Source organism: Rhipicephalus sanguineus, chromosome 3 (assembly GCF_013339695.2).
Source record: "Rhipicephalus sanguineus isolate Rsan-2018 chromosome 3, BIME_Rsan_1.4, whole genome shotgun sequence".
In the NCBI taxonomy this organism is placed as follows: Eukaryota; Metazoa; Arthropoda; class Arachnida; order Ixodida; family Ixodidae; genus Rhipicephalus; species Rhipicephalus sanguineus.
Window position 1 is genome coordinate 44,023,878 of NC_051178.1, and position 13,219 is coordinate 44,037,096.

The 13,219-nt window shown below is 44.9% G+C and overlaps 1 protein-coding gene across 1 annotated transcript; it reads left to right on the top strand.

Moving 5' to 3' along the window:
- Positions 1-640: 640 nt before the first annotated feature.
- Positions 641-12,246, top strand: LOC119386587 (ATPase WRNIP1). The gene is made up of 4 exons (XM_037653875.2): positions 641-796; positions 6,193-6,408; positions 10,378-10,572; positions 12,016-12,246. Exons 1-4 carry the CDS (start codon positions 695-697, stop codon positions 12,244-12,246), a joined length of 744 nt encoding a protein of 247 aa, XP_037509803.1. The 5' UTR covers positions 641-694.
- Positions 12,247-13,219: the final 973 nt, after the last annotated feature.

Below are 13,219 nucleotides of genomic sequence, written 5' to 3' on the forward strand. Positions count from 1 at the left end.
GTGGTGTGCACGAGGTCGGAGGTGCAATCAGGAATGGATGTGATTCAAAGGACAGTGGGACGCCTCGCGTTGGGTGCTCACGGGAAGATGACAAATGAGGCTGTAATGGGCGATATGGGATGGACAAGTTTTGAGGCGAGGGAATTAAGCTTGAGAGTAGATGGGCAGAGAAGGTGTTATTTGTATAGGAAGAGCGTGTACACACGTGATAATTCAAGGGGAAGCGCTTTACTGTTTGAAGCGAGATCGAGTTGCCTTAGAACGCTTATAGCTCTGGGAAGATAAGGAAACGGCGGAGCATGCACCCAATTGAATGTGGGGATATCCACCCAGGTGTTCGTTTGGGCACGAGCCTACATGAAGCTAATGAAGGCTTGGGTTTTAGGGACAACAATGAAAAGCTGAGCACACCCGCGATTGAAATAAGAGGCAGTTAAGGACAAAAATAGCATTATCCATCCAGTGGGCGCATTGCGAACAGTATGAAACTCAATGTTTGTTCCATTTAGCCAGGCGCATCCTTTCTTCTTGTTTAAGTGCAATACGAGATGTTACAACAGCTTTTTCCTGCACTACATTTGTTTTCACAAAGTGGAATTGATAGCACACGAACTGCTATGCTGGCACTGCAGTTTGGCAACACTGGTGGTCACGACATGTCTGCAGCTGTTTCTGTCAAAAGTGCACGTGCGTAATGTTTTCCTCACGGCAAACGCCACTTAAGCGACCCAGACTGGATGACAGCGCGGCAAGAAAGCAAAATTACCCGATATTCTCATCTGGCAGCTCTTCGAAGGTGAGCGAACGTACAGAGTGGTTTTTCAATCGCCTCTCCAAACACCCTGCCAGCACAAGTTTGGCGGTTCCTTCAAAAGTCGGGCGGCTCTCCACTCTAAATGCTGGTGCCTCCTCAGTGATATACGTGAACGGAAAACATAACACCCGATTAAAGCAAAATAATATTTCTTGTTTTGCGCGTCGTTGGCACTGGCAGTGAAAAATAAAAGCAAAACTGCCCTCGAAAGCGGCCGAGCGAAGGACGGCTGCCTTTCTGCAACTAGAATCCGCGATTCTTCATCGGCCATGCTTATGGCCAGCTCACTGCGCGGTGTCATCACCCGCAAAATAAGACGTGCTTTGGTAAATAAAATCCATCTACTGATTCTGTGCTTGAGAATCCGCGATGCTTGCATCGAAAACTGCAAACTACGATATTTTGGGGCCTCCTCTTGGCATGTTTGCTGACTCGGAAGTAAGCGTCCTGAACTTGCAGTTCCTCACTACATTGTGACTGACGTTGTGAAACCTACTGCAAAACACACGATATACCCCTGAGCATACTTCAACATAAGCGTGTATTACGATACACGCCTAGTGCTCTTGACTATGCGAGGGCTGCCTGAAGTTTCTGCTTGACATGTTATTCTTTTGGTAAGTGAATGCCTGCATAGGTTAACGGTTTAGTTGAAGGGCGAAATGAAATGTGACCCTGAATCATGTTTACAAATGTTGTGCTGGCTTGGGTGCCTCATTTTGCGAGTCTGTCTGTTGCACAGTGGTTGTGACACCGTGTTCAACCTAGTGTATGTTGGCTCATATCCCGGTTTACCCTTTGATATTTCTATCTTAATCTGGCACCAAGAAACAGGTTGGATGAGAAATGTCACTTCAAATTCCTGGTACAGGATATAACGAGAAACACCCATCATGTGGCAGATTGGCCACGCCTGAGCACAGCTGTAGTACAAAAACAAAGTGAAGGGTCGATTTCCCTTCCTTATTCGCAAATATTAATTTATTGTTTGTTCATCACCTCAAGCACAGTGGCACAGTCTGACTATAGCCACATTGCTTCAGTGCATTCCACTCAGTTGTTTCTGATATGTAGTAATTAGCATCTAATGAATTATGGCCATTCATTTGCTACAGGGTTATGTACACACAACTTGCACGTATGTCGCACCGCGGAACTCTGGGATATGATCTCAGCATGCGCCGCCATCACCGAGCACGTGGCAGCAGACGACACCGAGTCATGCTGTGCAGCTCTCGCATTTCCCATCAACGCCATATGTTGCAATGGCAGTTTTTTGTGCGACATTTAGCTGCCGCACGAGAAGTGTAAATCGGATAAAAAAAGGACCAGACGTGGGGACGTACTGTTTGCCGAAGGTGATCACAAACTTGTGCTCCGCACGAGAAGCGGAACACATCGCTTATGCGTGCATAAACAGGAAGGACCATTGATCAATGTTTGTGTGTGCGGGCATCACTTCATAACAGGCAAATTATGCTTCCAAATGTCATACAAAGTTCAGTGATGCTACCGCTGCGCCAATTGCGCCAGACTGCGCCAAAGTGCCCTGGCTGCTACACCCTGCTACATTTCCTCAAAATTTGGCGATTCTGCGCCAAGCCTGCGCCAAAGGGGTGTACTCCGACTTTCAGAAATGAAACTAACTACATGAGCTTCCCCCATTGAAAGCGACATCGCGCTGTACGCGGACGTACGCGGACGTTCTCCATGAGAGTGGTGAAAATGGAGACGAAATATCAATATGCATGGTGTTGTCAAGCAGACGAAGGAACTGCGTTTTGTGTTTTTTTTTTGTAATCAAAGCATCAACTGTAGGGAACATGGCGTTGCAGCAGTCAAGCGACATGCAGCCATGAAACGGCACATTGATGCTACCAGTCGTCATTGAGACGCTTCAGGTGGGCTGCAGCGGCCGAAAACGATCCAGCCGACTTTGGAATTCGGCAGTCCATGGAATGTTTTGCAGTGTGACCGCGTGACAAACGCAGAAACTCTGTTTGTGCTTCGCATGACTCTCAAGGGCATCCCATACTCGTGGGCTGACACAGCAGCTGCCTTGTTTCCCAAGTTATTTGGAGATTCCGAAACAGCGAAACAGTTGGGTTGTAAGAGGTTGTAAGAGGTTCAAGGCATCCTACATAGTTAGTGATGGCCGCGGGCCGTATTTCAAGAAACTTGTGCTTGACGAGCTGAAAAAGCCGGATGTGGTTTTTTTCGGTTAGCATTGACGAGACCCCTCTTCTTGAACAGAGGTGCCAACAACTTGATGTAGTTAGGCATTTCTCCAACAAAATGCAGCGAGTTGTGGAACACCTACAGTCTTTCCGGCTGGGCTCTGCGACTTCGGAAATTTTGGCTAGTGAAGTGCGGAGAGCAATGATGGACCTGCCGCAGAAAAATTTCATTTGCTTTTCTACGGATGGCCCTAATGCAATGAAAAGTTTCAGAAAAAAGATGCAGGAAGCATACCCTACATCATAGATGTAGGAGAGTGCTGCTTGCACAAAGTGCACAACTCATTTTCCCGCGGCTTCAGTGCCGTTGGCTCGGATGTCGACGCGGCTTTGGTCGATGTTTATTACTCTTTTAAGAATTCTTCGGCTCAGAATGAATTGTTGAAGGCAGAGCACCTGCTCCAAAAGCTAGTTTTGCTGCTCCAAAACGCAATTTTGCCTGCTCCAAAAGCTGCTCCAAAGTGGCCTAAGCCAGTAGCATCACTGAAAGTTGTTTCACCCATTACGTGCGACACCATGGACTCGGACACTGCAGACACGGAAAATCCGAGTTCCCCAGTCAACACTGCTTTGCTGCAGGCTGCATAATGTCCTGTATGATTCTCCTTTGGCATAAGCGCAAGGCAAACGATAAAAACATGCACACTACGCCGAAAGATCCGCCGTACGAACGTAAACACGACGTGATCACTGAGACGTATGTGCTCCGTTGGCTTGGTGATAGCGGACGGAAGACAGGAACTGACGTTACTTGCAAGTTATGTATGTATTTAGCCGACACTTATTATATCCTTCTTCATTATGGCTGGCAGCAGCTTTGCACTTGCAGTATCATCTATGCTGAGATGTAATGTACACGCAGTCACAGATTTTGATGTTTGTGTTGTAGTTTGTCCCTGCAGGACTCACAAATTTCAAAAAATATGAAGGGCAAACGTTTGAATGCTTGCCAGGTACGGCCACAGCAAACCATCGTACAACCGATGCATTGTTGGACGCTGACAATGAACGGGTGATCTTAAGTGTAGAATGGCAAATGAAGGGTTTGTATGGTGGATGATGTGTTGTTGTAAAGTCACTTATTGTCCTCACTCGTGGGTGCTAGTCATCATGACATCTGTGCACTTGTAAGCAAGGAGTCGTGAAAGTCTTAAGAATTCTGTTTAAAACATTTTCCACATTTTATCAAAGAAACTGATGTGCTATAAGCACTTTTGTTTGCTTATTTAATGTCTACTAAACCAGTTTTCAGGACACAGAGACACTACATGTATTGCAGTAAAGAGTAAAAGCATCACGAGGCAACTCGAAAGATAATTTTGAATTTTGTGGCATCAGTAATTGTGTCGATGAAAGCTGGAGGCTCTTTCTATTAGGCCTTGATTATTGGCACTACAAATGTCGCAAAATATATGAGACAAACAAGTTTACAGATGCGCTTTGTAGTAGTGGTCACTTTGAGTCAATACACAACGCCATACTGATATGAATTGCTTGATAGAATGAAACGAGCTGCTCAATTTATAGGTAAACTTTCAGTTCACTTCACTAAAGTGTTAGTCCATGAAAATTGGTGACCAGTCTTTATGATGTCTCAGTCACATAATATGTAAGTGAATGAAATAAGGAACAAATGAAGTTTTCCGAAAAGAATAGATATATATATTTTTTGTCATATGTACGTTGTCCATTCTGCAGATATTGTGTTGCCAAAGAAACACTTGGCAATTATTTCACAGGGTGATGCATTTCTTCTTGCAAGCCCCTTGTTCAGCATGTGGCAGGTTGTTTCTTTTTTTTTTCTTTTTGAAGCAAAGCTTGTTGTAACTCGCAGAATTCAGGGGCATCATATGCAAAAGAGCCAGTGCGGCGAGCGTGAAGAAATGTGGCCCTCAAAGGTGTGCCAGGCACATCCGTCTTTGTATGCACTGTTTTTCGATAATTGATGCTCTCTCGATCGTAGGCTTGTCGTTGTTCAGTCGTTTATGACATGGCAATCTGGTATTTTATCAAGGTGACTTGGGCGTCTCACACTGCCGCATTTCACTGCTGCCTGGGTATGACCGTCGTTGCCTGTAAATGAGCGTTGCGCTGCTAGGCACGTGGATGAGGGTGCTGGCATGGAGGAAGGAAACAGCACAATGCGACAGAAAGAAAGACAAGTCGTACATCAGGTGTGCACAGCTTCTCTTGCCCCCATTTTCCCCATAGGGCTCCGTTTTCTTTTTTTCCCAGGGTCTCTGGAGGTGTTATCATAAACTGTCACCATCTTTCCTAGCTCTGGCTCTCTTTTTGTCCTGAACTTAGAGTGGTTGGGGCTGGGCTCTGCATTCGACAATGCTCTGTCAACACACCGTAGATCACAAAGGAAATGCTCCATGCTTGTCTGGTTGATCTCTGCACCACTCCGATACAGATATTAGGAAGATAATCAGATTGGTTGTGTAAGTAATGTCCCAAAACAGGGGCAGCTATGGTGATGCGCTATGATCTGTAGTGGCGTGCATGTCTAAAACATTATACTAAGCACTTTAAGTAGAGTGTTCAACTGCTACTGATGTGAAGGACTTGTGCAACTGGCTCATTGAGTTTGTAAAATATCGTGAAAACTATTTTGGGGTCCCTTTATGTGTTTACAGTCAAGCACACATTGTGTGGAAGCTTAATGTCAGCCCAGCTGGCAGATACGTGTGTCTGGTGAGGAAACATTTGCTAAACATAGCACCGAGAAAGCTCTTGAGCTGTAGAACTAAGCCAGCTTTCCTGTCCTTGAGCAAGCTTGGTTTGTTACACTGAAGCTTTTGCTTAAGATGTCAGTGAGAGATAGTCTTTCGGTGCAAACCCATTCGTGAGGCTACAGCTGTACAAGTGCTTTCTAACCAAGCATTTTCTTTAATTATCGGTGATGTACTTTTCAATTTGCTACTTATATATATGTAGCAGTACCTATTTGTAACTCACTGTGTACTTATGTATAGTGCTTATTACTTATGCCTAGCAATTATCTGTAATATATACAAGTAAAGTGTTTGTAAAATGTTTGTGTTGAATCGGTCACTAGTCATTTAGGTTATGGGTCCAACTATTTCTGCAACAAATTTTGCTAATTGTGCTAATTGAATTGGGTGAACTTCTGTTCAGCAAACAACCACTGCCCCCGTCCCATCTGCCGAGCATCTAGATGAGCCGAAAGCAACACCAGAGTTCAAGCCCTTGGCCGAGAAGATGCGGCCGTCCACCCTGGATGAGTTTGTGGGCCAGAGTGGTGTGTTGGGTGACCGAAGCCTTCTGCGGCAGCTCATCACCAGTAACCGCATTCCCTCCATGATCCTCTGGGGACCGCCAGGCTGTGGAAAGGTTGGAATCTTGTGGAGCACTAGGAATAGTAGTACCTAGTAGTGGTTAAGTACATCCATGCAGGAGGAAAAGATCGCAGCTGTCCCATTTCTTTGACACACACCTTCTGCTGGGACCGTGGAAAGATGCAGGTTGAAGCAGGCTAGAGAAAGGAATGTTACGAAATTGCTGGGGACCCTAGATCCTTCTATGAGGCATCAAGGTGACAGCCTCTACACCTTTCTTGAATGTTGTAGTTCTTTTTTTGAAGAGGTGGCCATGTGACTGTAGGCTATGTGACAAAGAATGCCTTTTCTGATGCTGTGGCTGATGATGATGAGAATTATATCTCAGCCCTTTGTTGGCAGCTCTAAACCGCCTACACAATCCACATGGTGTGATGCCTGGTGCAAGTTTGCCATGCAACATTACGTCTGTTAACATTACTCCTTGCTCGATAGGACGTCTGTGCAAGGTATTTTCCCAAAGCAGTTTCAAGCACTGGCGTGGACTTATGGTAGGCTTGCCACCTTTCCCCGAAAAATAAACTGGCCCCTTGGCGGCAGGAGAAGGGGGGGGGGTCAACAAAAGTTGAAATTAACATTGAACAATAGACGCCATATTAAGTCTAGCATGCAGATGCCATTTAATGTAACATTACTTTCCTTGAGCGAAATAAACCTAATGTACATGTACACAAAAACACAACACTGAACTAACCAACTAACCTAATGGCTGACATAAAAATACCCGTGATTGGAATGACGCTTGTACTAAAAGTAAGTGAGGTTTTGGTTTGGTCATTGCTTTGAATGTGCTGCACTAAAACTAAACTGCACATACTTCATCCATAAAAAGCCCTTCTGTGTGTCAACGAACCTTAAGATGAATACAGTGCATATGCCACGAAAATCGATGATATTCATATACATGTATACACACACGCGCAATAATATGCTCTACTATCTCACTGATCCCTACACTTCAAGGGATCATAAACAATGGTTGACTAATAGTCTAAGAGTTGGGGTGATTGACGATTATTTACTGTCGTAGTTGTTGAACAGAAGCGTATAAAACTGCCCAGAAAATAGAGGACTGCAATACGTATTCTGACAAAAAAATGCCAGTGGTGGCCGGTCTTAGATGCAGACCGGCCACTGGCCCACAATCTAAAAAACTGGCTGTTCTGGTCTAAAACCGGACAGGTGGCCTACTTGGTGGTAGAACACTTCACTGCTATGCCAAATGCTTGGGTTTGATTCGAAGTCAAACCATTATTCTCATTTATCCATTTTTTATTGGACTCATGGGGGTTTTTGTATCACATGCCGCAGCCAACGTTTGATGAGGCACCTAGTGCTTTTGCCTTAATAAGAGACGTTGCCAAGAAACAAAGATGTCGGAACAAATAGAAATTACTCTGCATACTGAAAAAGTACAGGAACAAATAAGTGAATGTAGACAGCCCTCCCATTGCAATAAAATACATGCACATAGATTCATGAAAATATGTACATGTCTATATGCGATTGTATAATGAGCTGGGTTCAGCCACTAAGTGATACATTACGTCAGGCCCATCTTCTCAACAATGGTTCAGGCTGTTTCTCAAGAGCAAGCAGTCTTCTCACGATAGAGGATCTCTGTGAGATCTTTGTTCTTGTAGGTTGAGAAGAGCTGGTGACTTGCAGGATCGAGCACGCAATGCAGTTCCAGACGAGAGAACAGTTCTCTGCAAAAAAGTATCACCTGACGCTTGAAGTCAGCTGTGTAGCTCTGCCGATGTGACATCGGCACAACCGCGCAAATGCAAATGCGAACCGCCACGTTAGATCGAACAATGAACAAAGAGTGAGGCCAGTGATGTTCCGTAGTACGCCGAAGGATTCCCATTCCAGGAGATGAAAATTCCCTATTTCTGGCATTTTTCCCTACATACTTGAAACAAAATCCCAACACATTTCCCTGCATAATGGTAGTAATGCGATTGGACACACACACACATAGATATGTACATTTGCAACAATACAATGCATGTGTCTCACATGTTTATGACTATTAAAATCATCACTAGCGCCTGCACTCCTGCACAACACAAAGGCATGGCCTTCGTATACGTTACACATGTGCTGTAAGTACCATCTGCGTCAAATGAAACCCGAACAGCGGCAAGCCTTCAAGTGGTATAGTGTGCGCCGTCCAGTTATCACCATGGACAGGCGCGCATATATGCACAGTGCTGCCCAACCGGATGCGCGCGCCTGTCCATGGTGATGACTGGACGGCACGCACTATACCACACGAAGGCTTGCCGCTGTTCAGGTTTCATTTGACGCACCTAGTACATTGTTCATTCATAGGTTTTGAGTCTAAGACCCAGAGTGAACTAGAAATCGCTCCATATAATTGGCAGAAACAAACCTCAAGGGTTATGCTTTTGCTGGCTGCATGTGCCAGAACCGATTGCAGAAGCCAAAAGTGCACTGTGACAATCTGTTTTGGTCATAATAGGGGAATTTAACCATTTATAAAAATCCCTGCAATATCTCAAAGATTCCCTTTTTCCCTTTCGTCCAAAATCGTGGCTGAAAATTCCCCGAAAAGGGGAAAGTTCCCTGCACAGAACATCACCGAGTGAGGCAGCTGGTGAGGCCTCAGGCCAGTGCCAGTGCGGCTGCACGCCGGTAGGCAGCACGGCTAGGGGCCTAGGGGCTTCACGACCTACCTAGGGAAATCCCTGGTTCCAGCGCAAGCATGGCGGAACGGCTGCATTTCGCAGGGGCTTTTAAAAGGCGGTGTGTGGCTATTGCATGAATAACTTTTTTTTTCTTAGTTACTTAGTTGAAAAGGGAGGATGGGTGCGGTCCTTATTCCAGATGTTATGGTATATAGTGTGCGTATGTAGCAGGAACTGCTTAAAAAACAGCGGGCGCGGCAGTTGAGCTTGGTGCTTTTGGCCGCTTTGATCGCTAATATAGGTCGAGATCCTTTGCTCACGAATATAGGTTGGTAGCTAATTATGGGCAACATTTTTGGAAAAAAAAGGTCGACCTATATTCGAATAAATATGGTGCGTGTCGTCTGGAGCGAGTTCCATCAGGTTGTTTCTGCCTTCAGATGTAGCGACCAAGCGCCAGCGAAGTGCAGGTGGGAGGAGCAATTGTGCGCGCTGCGAGGCAGTGGCGCGCTCTCTTGTGCGGTGCGGGAGTCAAACGCATGTGCCTGAAGCAGTTTTAGGGATTTTGAGTTAATTATTGCGATTACTTCTTGGTTATTCCTGTTAATTATACTATTTTAGACCTTGTTCATTTATTTTAACTGGGTTTTGAGCATTGCTAGCCATGTTTTAGGCCTGTATTGAGCGCTTAATCGGGAGCGTCACCACGCCGCATGAGATCTATAGATGGACGACAAGCCGGCACCTAAAGTGCTGCGCACTTAAAAATTAGTAACACAAACTTCTTGCAATAAGATCCGAACTACTCACAATAAGCACACCTTGTGTTAAGCTGCATATGCTCCTCGGACGTTGTTGAACGTTGCTTGTTTGAAACCCTACACTAAAAATACCTGAGTGACTTGCCTGGTGGGCACCATCTTTGCCATTAGGCAGAGGAACAAAAAGTGAGTGTGCTCATATAAATCATAGAAGAAAAGAAGAACGTTGCCTCCCATTTTCATACCCACTTTCAAGCTTCTTCAGTGAGCCCTGTTTGCTGTTTATTTTGGATGGGAACAGTATCTTACAGCATATGCTATGGACTTCTGCGTGGCTGTGAAGTCATGGCACTTGCCAACAATGAGCTGGTGTATGTACCCAAGATAGTTTTTAAAGCTTCGTATGCTGTGGCTTCTTATGATTGTTTTTTTTTTCAACTTTTCTGGTACTGTTCCAAGGGAGAATTAGTTTGGTACACCAACAACCTGACATACTATAAGTTGCACAAATTTTGTTTGCACTGTGACCTGAGTTGTTTTGCTTTACAGACCACGTTGGCCCATATAATCGCGAACAAGTGCAAGCAGTCGTCAGACGCGAGGTTTGCAACCTTGTCCGCAACCACTGCCGGTGTGAAGGATGTCAAGGATGTCTTGGAGAGAGCCAAAAATGACCAGAAGATGTTCAAGAAAAAGACTGTGCTGTTCATTGATGAGATTCACCGTTTCAACAAGCTTCAGCAGGTTTGTCACAAAAGTGTTCAAATATTACAGCGGAGCTGTTAAGCTTTTCGTTATGCCGTTACGGGTTCGCATGAACTATCATCTTCATGTATGACCTCTACCGTTCTAGCACGTGCAACACAATAACTCGGCCAGCATGCTCTGTTGGCCCTCTTCTTCATCTTCTGCTTCACTCCTCGAACATGTGTGCTCCCCTGCTGTGTCGATTTGTCTGGCGTGGGATGCAATAACCTAAATGGGCGAGAGAACGAGTTCAGAGAGAGAAATAAAGAGAAAGAAAAAAATTCTTGCCGAAAAAATTTCTTGGGTTACTGTCTATACACACACGGTGAATGAAATGCCAACAATAACGGCATTTGCCCTCGGTGTAGTGCTCAGAGGAGTGTGTCCATGCTTTAACATGCTGAGTGAAGGCAGGTCAAGGTTCTCTGTTCAGTTCATATCAATTCACTAAGTTCCAAAAAGAATGGAACACCGCTCTGGACATGTCACCACTTTACCCAAGATCCAATGGATGGGCAGAGAGAATGGTACAAACTGCAAAATCAACGATGACGAAGTTCCCTTCAGTTGCAAAGACCCTTGTACTAATAAGCTATGCAGCCACCTCAATGAATGGGCTCTCCCATTTTCAGCAGCTGTTTGCTGCTGGAGGTGAGATGCTGCGATATTTTCAATGAGTTTGCACCATGGTGATGTCAAAAAAAAAATGGGACTGTAATTTTTTACCGGCAGATGGTCTTTCGTCTTGCAAATTGGCACAATTTGGGCTGTCCAAGCAGTTACCGAATAACTCCAATGGTAATAAAGTACAATATATTATAATGAGAAACTTTGACATTGTTATATGTACAAAGAAGCACATTAGTGACATTGTCAGGTTTGCGTGGACATTTGGGTTTTAGGTTTATGACCATAGAGAGTATCGCAGCATGTGAGGTGAAATTTGCATCAACTGTTGGGACACTCCGCAGTTACATGAACAACCACCACAGCCAGAGTGAACACTGAAAAAGTGTGCTGTTAAAGTGATGAGGGAATTCTACAGTCTCCATAACCATCTCTCCCCCTTACTGTTATTCAGGCTAATAGTTTCTTCTCTGCAATTTAATTCCAAGATTTACTTGGGTTTTTGATAAAATTAGGCAAAGACAAATTAAAATAATAATCCCACAAACTATGCGCAGTAGGTGTAAGCTTGCCTTGCACTTCAGATATGAATTTTGGCTGCTCACCGGTCTTTTTTTAATCCCGTTACTTTGTTTCGTATGATGTCGTAATGGACCCATTCTCAGTTAGCGATTGCGTTCTTGAGATGGGATATTTGCATCTTTGTACTTTTCTTTCTCTATTCTGGTATATCTATTATATCCACCCGCTTTGCATGATCTGATATGGAACGTGTGAATGTTTTGCATCAGCCTGAGCAGATAGCTTTTGCAGGATGTCTTTCTTCCAGCTGTGGAGTCTGGCGCCATAGTGCTGGTGGGAGCTACCACAGAGAACCCGTCCTTCTCCCTTAACTCGGCCTTGCTCTCACGATGCCGCGTCTTTGTGCTCGAGAAGCTCCCCACTGCGGAGGTGGCACTCATCCTACATCGTGCTCTGGCCCACCTGGATGTTGAGCTTGTCTTCAAAAACGATGAACCACGAAAAGACCCTTCTAGTGGGTAAGCTGTAGAACCAGGCTGTTCATGTCAATGTCCACGTGAATGTGGCATGACCTGCCGATGCTTTGCTGTCAGATCGCAAGTGTTTGCTCCCTTCAGGATCTACCGTATGAGGGCTGCACTCCCAGCTTATCAGCCCAAATGCAGGGAAAAAAAGATCCGTTAATTTGAAGGGGTTGTTGACAACTATGAGGCGGAAAAATGAAGCAAGGATTTACAATGCCGTGGATTGCACGGAAGAGCCACAAATGAGTATCTGCCAGACGAAGCCGAAGCAGCAGTGGCAGCAAAGAGAGAGTGAATGAAGTTATTGCGTAAAGCATTTTCTTTGTGATGGTGGGCAATCATAGGCAATTACAACTGATTCCAGCATCAGACGAAATGGCCCGTTATTGTGCGAGGACCGCACTTCATCAAGAAGGTTGCATTGAATAGTGAATGGCAAAGAAAAAATCTTTGTGTGCGTACACTTCCCCCTCTGCCACCTATACTGCATGACAGAGGTGCGTTGCCTTTGTTGATGCATGCAGAACGCAAAATTGTTGTCTGTGCTAATCAAAGTGGCAGTTGTGGAATGGTCATACTGAAAAGAAAGTTCATTTCTGTTTGATTGGTCTATAGCAGTTTATTTGGCAAGAAAATTTGACGAGTCGAATGCTAGGGCGTCCTATTCTAGTCGCCCTTTGGTTTCCTCTGGTGCCAGAACCCTGTTGACAAACCATTGCAGCCGGTTGGGAAGGATGGCCTCCCATAGAGTGGAATGATGTGGTTAATTAAACTGGCAAACCCACGCTTTGTGGTATTTGACCATGAGCTGTCCATGGTGAGGGCACTGCAGTTTGTCGTTTTGAGGAGCAGCATTGGGTGTAATTTTGAGAGGGACGAGAACTTGCTTGTTTGGGTTTTGGATCATGTGCCCCTTGAGTCTACTAAAGTTTGCTAAGATTGTACAAATTTTTGCACCATGTAAAGAGTCT